This window comes from Tympanuchus pallidicinctus, unplaced genomic scaffold (genome assembly GCF_026119805.1).
Source record: "Tympanuchus pallidicinctus isolate F22 unplaced genomic scaffold, pur_lepc_1.0 scaffold3, whole genome shotgun sequence".
In the NCBI taxonomy this organism is placed as follows: Eukaryota; Metazoa; Chordata; class Aves; order Galliformes; family Phasianidae; genus Tympanuchus; species Tympanuchus pallidicinctus.
Genome location: NW_026294747.1, coordinates 81,261,281 through 81,268,434, shown reverse-complemented (window position 1 = coordinate 81,268,434; position 7,154 = coordinate 81,261,281). Strand labels below are relative to the sequence as shown.

Genomic DNA, 7,154 nt, shown 5'->3' with positions numbered 1-7,154 from the left:
TTGCATCCACAAGCGTTTGTTTATGAATTTATTTTGGATATTTATGAGTTTATTTAAGAAATAAAGAAAAATTGCTGTCACAATTAACCAAATTAAGCTTGGTTGACAGCAAGCTGAAAATGAGCCAGCAGTGTGCCCAGCAGCCAGGAGGGCCAACCATAGCCTGGGTGCTGCAGGCCCAGCACTGCCACTGGGCAAAGGGAGAGGTTGTGCTGCTCTGCCCTGAGCTGTGCGGCCTCTCCTCCAGCACTGGGCACAGTTTGGGTGCCACAGCATAAGGAAACTGTTTAAGTGTCCAAAGAAGGGGTACAAAGAGGCCTACATGGAGTCCAGAAGGCAAGATGTATGAGGAGCAGCTGAGGTCCCCGGGTTTGCTCAGCCCAGAGCAGAGGAGCTGAGGGGTCCTCACAGCAGCTGCAGCTCCTCACAGGGAGTGGAGGGGCAGCGCTGAGCTCTGCTCTGTGTGACAGCAACAGGACCCAAGGGAACGGCATGGAGCTGCGTCAGGGGAGGGCAGCTGGGGGTCAGGGAAAGGTCTGCACCAGAGGGTGGTGGGCAGGGAACGGGCTGCACAGGCAGTGGGCGCAGCCCCAGGCTGCTGGAGTTCAAGGAGTGCTTGGACAGAGCTCCCAGATACGTGATTTGATTTTTGGGTGGTGCTGTGTGGAGCCAGGAGTTGGATTTGATGACCCTTGTGGGTCCCTTCCAACTTGGGATGTTCTGTGATTCCATGAAAAAGGCATCTAAGGGGCTGCACAATTTGAAGTACACCCTGTAACTCATTTTCTGCGAAACTGGAAAATAAGAATGCTAAAGTCAATGTTCAGAAGTCAATTGATTTGCTCATCCAAGTAGAAGCGGATATGAACTGTGGGTTTTCCCAAAATGATCAGCAATGACTACAAAATATAACATGGGGAAAAGGAAACAACTTCAGTTTTAAAGATGAGATGTATTTTAAAATAAATACATAAATCCATGAAGTAAACAGAACATTTTATCCTTTTTTTTTTTTTTAACCTTTTTTTAAAACTTTTTTTAAACATATGGGATATGCAGACCTGAGGATATATTGAAAGTAACTGGTCCAAAGTGTTCCTTTAAAAAATTATAAATTATTGGTAACAGTTTCTTTAATGGAGATTGCAGGGGTAGGTCCTACATGAGTCCATATATATCCCTTCTCTGGCCTTGTAGGAACAGTAGGGAAGGGAGATGATCGAGATTTGAAATATTCTGAAGGTGCGTGACAAACAAATTCCAAATATTCCATTTTCCTTGGGAGATCTTCTTCTGGTCCTATTGAAAAAAAGAATAATGTTTTTCAAATACAAATTTTAAAAGGCATAAAAGTGGAGAGTCCAAGACGATATAATACACAACAACAGTCAACATCTGCCCCACCAAAAAAAAATACCTTGCATAGTATTTGAGGCTAAAGCACCAGTGAAAAACCTCCTTATTTCTGTCGGGTTGATTTTTTTCCCCATTTGAAGAACATGTTCTTAATAGATCCTATTTGTGCCTGCTGTCAGAAGGATTTACTCAATTTATTACTACTTCTTAATCAGCTGCAGAACACACTCTACGCCAGTGCTCTCAATGTACTTTATATATCCAAGATTAAAAGCAGCTAATTCTGGTCACTTCAGAAGAAACAGCTTGGACTGGCACATCTAGTTTATGTCATAATAACTTTAATTCTATCTGTGGAGTAGTAATTTGATCCTTAAAGTTGTAAGACTGTAGTTGTGTGTGCCTGTGAGCACAAGAAATAAACAACCCCACTCACTGCAGCAGTGCTGCTCACATATATGAATTTTAAAAAGTATTCAAGTAAACTAAATGCTTACAGGATTAGGGTCTAAAATGTGGGAATCACATAAAAGACTACAACAAACCAAAGAAGTTTACTTAAAAGTTACAACTCTGCATTAGTTTGGGAACATGTAAGCAGTCATATGAAACGAAGGCTTAGAGATTACCTATGATATAGGATGCGGGGTCAAAGCAGTCTTTGGGGCTGGCTTGCGTAGGAATGAGCCATGTTAGCGCAGCACTCTTTTCACAGTATTGGTCCTGAATAAACCCACGGATCTGGGCATAGTATGTTTTACCATCCTGCTCATCAACTACCGAAACAACATCTCCAATTTGGTAGTACACACCCTAGAAGGCACACAAATGAAAGTCAAATCAATCTGATCTCAAAAGCTTCACTCTGATTCACATGCTAAATATTATGACCTTACACTACCTCAAATTACCCCATTCTCAATACAGCCATAGCTTTCCCACATGCAATGAAAGGTGGCATGAACCAGAGCACCGTCACACCTGAGCAGTCACCAGCATGACCTGTGTACAACCACCTAATGTCTAGAACTTTGAGTTCAGTCCCTGAACTGTTTTTGAGGCTCTACAGGTCAGCATCTCTGCCTGCCAAATGCCACAGAAGCAGCCTAGCCTCACCCACCTTCACAGAACCAGCTCTCAGTTGCTCTGCATCCCCCCTTCCCACTACCGCTGCACCTCCCATCTGCACAGCAGTGATGGTTTTGTTCTGTCAGTAAATGAGTGATACCACCTTCCATAGAAAGTAATAGCAGCAATCACCTTGTACATGCAGGGAAAGCAGCTTTCTGCACACAAAGTTCACCTATCAGTGTGCAAAGCAGGCCCAAAACACAGAGTCACCTCCTGCTAAGGCCAGATGTTACACAGTGCTCAGTCAGTGCATAACACTGCACAGCAAGCGCGACATCACTTGGTGTCATAACAACATTCTGCAACATGGCACAGTGTCTGCACTATCAAGACTGGACTACTGCAAGGGGACCCAAGGCGATTGCGCAGTTCACCTGCTGGCTCCAGACAGGGCCACCCAAATTTCAAACCCTATTTCAAGAGCACAGTCCAAACACTGCCTAAACACCTCGCTACCAGGGTGTGTGGGACCGCTCACACACAGCCCAGGCGGGAGCCGGGCCGGCTGCCATCTCTCTGATGAACACAACATGACAAGTGTGACTACATGGGCTCCTGTGGGACCTCAGCAGATGCAGCACCGTGAGGCAGAGCAGAACCCTGCACACTGCTGGGCAGGGAAGCACAGCTCTGTGAACACCTCCTGCTGCCTCCCTGGTAACTTTTGAAACTGAAAGCACCAGGAAGGTCCTTTCGGTGGGCAGATCTGCACGTGCCATACCTTATAGAAGATCGAGTCTGCGGTAATGATGGTGGATACGGATTCAGGGGCCTTGATGGGCTAGGGAAACAACACAGATGGAAGAGGAAACGCATTAAAGCAGAGCAAGAGAACTGCAGGGTGGGTTTTCTCGCCCTTTTACGACGACGCCACACTGACGGAGAATCGCAGAGAACGTGGAAACACGGGAAACGAGCGGCAGACGTCCGTACTTTACAAACGCACAGCGGGGCAGGGCCGCCAGCCTCGGGCAGCACCCCGCAGGGCCCGCCCGCCCCGCCCGAGCGGACAGCCCCGGCAGCGCCTTACGTTCTTCAGCTTGAAGATGTGCCTCCTGCCTTTGCCCTTCGTGGAAACCTTCTTCTCGGCGGCGGGCGCGGACTTGTACTTGGTGTTCCTCAGCCGCGCGGACCGCCGGTGGATCTCCTGCTTGCTCTGGGGGCGGAGGGAACGGAACGGGGCTGTAAATAAACGCGGCGGGAACGCCGGGGAGCCGCCCCGCGCGCAGCCCGGCGCTCACCTGCTTCCCGCCGCCGCCGCCCCCGCCGCTGCCGTTGCTGTGCTGCGCGGCGGTCGAGGTGGTGGCGAAGGCGGCGGGCCCCGGCGGGGCGGAGCGGGCCGTGCAGTTGTTGCACAGGATCTCGCCCTGCCCGCCCTTCTTCCACATGGAGGAGGACGTGCTGCGGCACACGCTGCACGTGGGCTTCAGCCCCAGCGGCATCCTGCGGCCGGCGGCGGGGCCCGCGGCCCCCGGCAGCGACACGGGGGAACGCGGCGCCACCGCCGGGCCCACCTTGGTCCCGGCCCCTCCCCAGCGGCGGCGGATGTCGCTGCGTGGCGGCGCGGCGGGAGGAGCGCGGCCGGGCCCTGCCCTCTGCTGCGTGCGGGGCCGCCGCTCCGTACCGCCGCTGGGGGGCGGTGCGGCACGGCGGAGGACGGGAGGAAGGGCAGCGGGTTCTTAAGGGCGAGGGGAGATGGCCTGAAGTTGTGGCTGTTAGAGTTAGGGTGGTATAGTTAGGTTGAGGTAGGACTTGATGATCTTTAAGGTCTTTTCCAGCCTGAGCAATTATGTGATTCTATGATTATGTGGCAGGCTTGGTTCTGGAGTGCGGGAGCTGCTAGGTTTCGTTTAAACCTGCCTTGATGCAAATTAAATTGATTTTGCCTCATACTCAGCAGATGTGAACTATTTTCTGCAACACTTTTTTTATTGTTGAGGGAAAGGATCCTGCTTAAACCCCATCACTCTTTCATGTAAAACAGGGGATTTCACTCTGTGTGCTATCGGAACAACTCTGTAGTTGATGGGCACAACTCACAGGGATCTGCCTGCATAGAATGACACCCTGAGGTGGGGCTTGGGATCACCATTCTGCTCGTGGCCTCTGAAAGGCCCTCAGAACCACCGGCATGGAGAGTTGGGGCTGCCCTGGCTGTCCCACCGCCCCCTGCCTGGGCTGAGGGAGGTTGGAAAGGCAATGGCTGAAATGTGATGGGAGAATTGCTGAGTGCCCAGTAGGTACAGGGGGAATGACTCAGGACTTCTTAAAAGCCCTCTCCCTCTGTTCCCCTTGCTAGGATCCAAATTTGGCAAAGTTGATGCTAATCTTTGAGCATCTTTATTTGTTTCTAGATTCCCCTTAGTAGAACCAGGCTTTCTGAAGCTGAAGTGGGTTGTGTTGGGATGTGGCTTCAAAAGTTGGAAATGCCTAATGTAGGTGGCTGGATTTTGCGCGGTGTAAATTTAGCTGAAGCTGGGGATTACATTCATTTTATCACATTATTGCATACTTTCACCTTATTTTACTTTATTTTAGCCTCAGCAAAAGAGGCTAAAAGAGCAAAAGCTCTCTTGACTGATCTCAGAACCCATCCCTGTGCCAAGGAGCTTCACCTGAGGGCAAAGAACCTGGAGCAAAATGTGAGCTCCACCTGGAGTTGGCTGAGTGCACCCTGACCACCTGTGCAGAATCGTTTATTCCTGAGAGCTTTCAGATGGTGATGATTAATTATTAGAAGTGCTGCATATCCACATATGCTCCATGCATCCCTTGCTTGCATAGTTTAATTATTCTGCAATAATTTAATTGCACTGCTTCCTTTTAGCTTCCTGTATCTGCTGGCCCCTATCTGAAGAATCCTTTATTACAACATTGTATCACTCTGCGCAGGATGCACCTGGAGGGCTGGTCTGGAAATATTTGTGCTGTGAATGCATGTAATTGGGCATGACTGCCCGACTGGTGCAGTCTGTGTTTCCGCATGGTGCTGTGCTAAGGTCCGTATGCTCCTTAGCTCTCTTATGAGGGCCTTTTTTCTCTTAATTACCTTAGCTATAAGGGATGCTATTCTTTAAATGTATTGGAGAATTATTGCTAACATGAATAGCCTGCATATATCTTAGCAACATGTAGGTCTTCATTCCTCATTCAAAAGCATGGTGGAGCCAAGAACCAGCCCCACTTTCTGAGGTCTCTGAGTTCTGGCCCAAGGCATGTCGCAGTGGCAGAGTTAAGACTTGGACACATGCCTCGTTCTTGAAGAGTATGGTAAGTCTGACTCTCAAACTGCTATAATTCTTGAGAATGCTTCTGTGACACAAGAACGGAGAAAATGCACCTCTTAACAGAAGTATTTCTGCAGTTGTCTTCAGGCCCTTAGGACTTATTTTTGGAACAGAGGGCTACCTTTTCACTACTGAGTCTTCTTGGAAATGGGAATCCTGTAGTACAGGTTTCCCGCTTAACTGGTTGTCTTTACATGTCGCTGTTTCTGCTTCATCTGAACAGCTGGGATCTTTGAACAGAACTTGAATTGGTTAGGTTGAATTGTGGCTCCAGTAGCAATTCTCTGGTCTTGGTTTTTAGCCTTTACACTGCTGGTGGAATAACGTGATCCTTGGGTGCAGCCTCAGTTGGGACTTTTATTATTCTTTGCACTGTGAGAAGTAGGTGCTACTGGTAGGGAAGTTCATTGTCTTTATGCAATTTTGGTGTTAAGGAATACTTCCATGCCTTCATTATAAGCCAGTACAACAGCTGCAAGTCAACACCGATTCCTAAAGGCACATTTCTATTGTGCATGTAAATTATCTTAATTATAAAGACTTCCTCTTTAATTTGTTAGTGGAAAAATATAAAGGAGATGGGGCAGTGGGATAAGATCTCATACTAAATGTAAAGCAGATCCAGTTATTTACCATTACTTGTTTATTACACTTACAGATTTCAAAAATAAGATACCTGTCTGTGCTGTTCCATCAGTTGCACTGAACAGGTTACTTGTGGTTATCGCTGCATGTGTTTTTTGATGAACTTTTTCTCTGGGATAGGCACCCACTCCACTGCCCCCATTTCTTTGCATCCTCATCTGCACTTTTTTGTTGTTTGCTACACTGCCCAGGGCTGTATTCTTGAAGCCTGCTCTAGTAGTTTCCCTAGGAAAGGCTTTCAGAGCACAAACACTAAGAAAAACCAATTCCAGGGCCAATCAAAGGCTGCAAATGCTGAGTCCTTCAATGCTCTGTGACCCAGTCTGCCCATGTGAATGTCCAAAACTGCTTCACATAGTTTTGTGCTATCTCCAGCTTAAGCCTCCGTGCATCTGTATGACACAGAATGGAAACTCAGCATTACAATCCAAGATAGCCCTGTGACCAAAGAAATGTCTGGGGGACATGGAAAATCTGGGTTTCAAACCCTTACTCAAAAACTTTCCAGTTGAGAACTCGTGGTCCCATGTGAGTTTTTGACTTCTTGATGATTACCAGGCTGTAAGAGTCAAGTGCGTGCAAACTGTGCTGTCACACCAAAGCATGCTGCTTTCTGTGTTAGCTCTGTCAGGAAGTGTGCTGGAGGAACGCAGCCTGCTAGGTTTTAGGTAGAGCCACTTGCTGAATTATTGCTGGGTCCCACAAATTCACATGGGTGTTCTGGCCAAACTTACC

The 7,154-nt window shown here is 48.2% G+C and overlaps 1 protein-coding gene across 1 annotated transcript; it reads right to left on the bottom strand.

The window, feature by feature from the left end:
• Positions 1-14: 14 nt before the first annotated feature.
• On the bottom strand, positions 15-4,008 carry GATAD1 (GATA zinc finger domain containing 1). The gene is made up of 5 exons (XM_052692371.1): positions 3,729-4,008; positions 3,518-3,643; positions 3,209-3,268; positions 1,986-2,169; positions 15-1,299 (listed from the first exon to the last, which is right to left on the bottom strand). The coding sequence occupies exons 1-5, from the start codon at positions 3,927-3,929 to the stop codon at positions 1,109-1,111; spliced, it is 762 nt and encodes a 253-aa protein (XP_052548331.1). The 5' UTR covers positions 3,930-4,008; the 3' UTR covers positions 15-1,108.
• Positions 4,009-7,154: the final 3,146 nt, after the last annotated feature.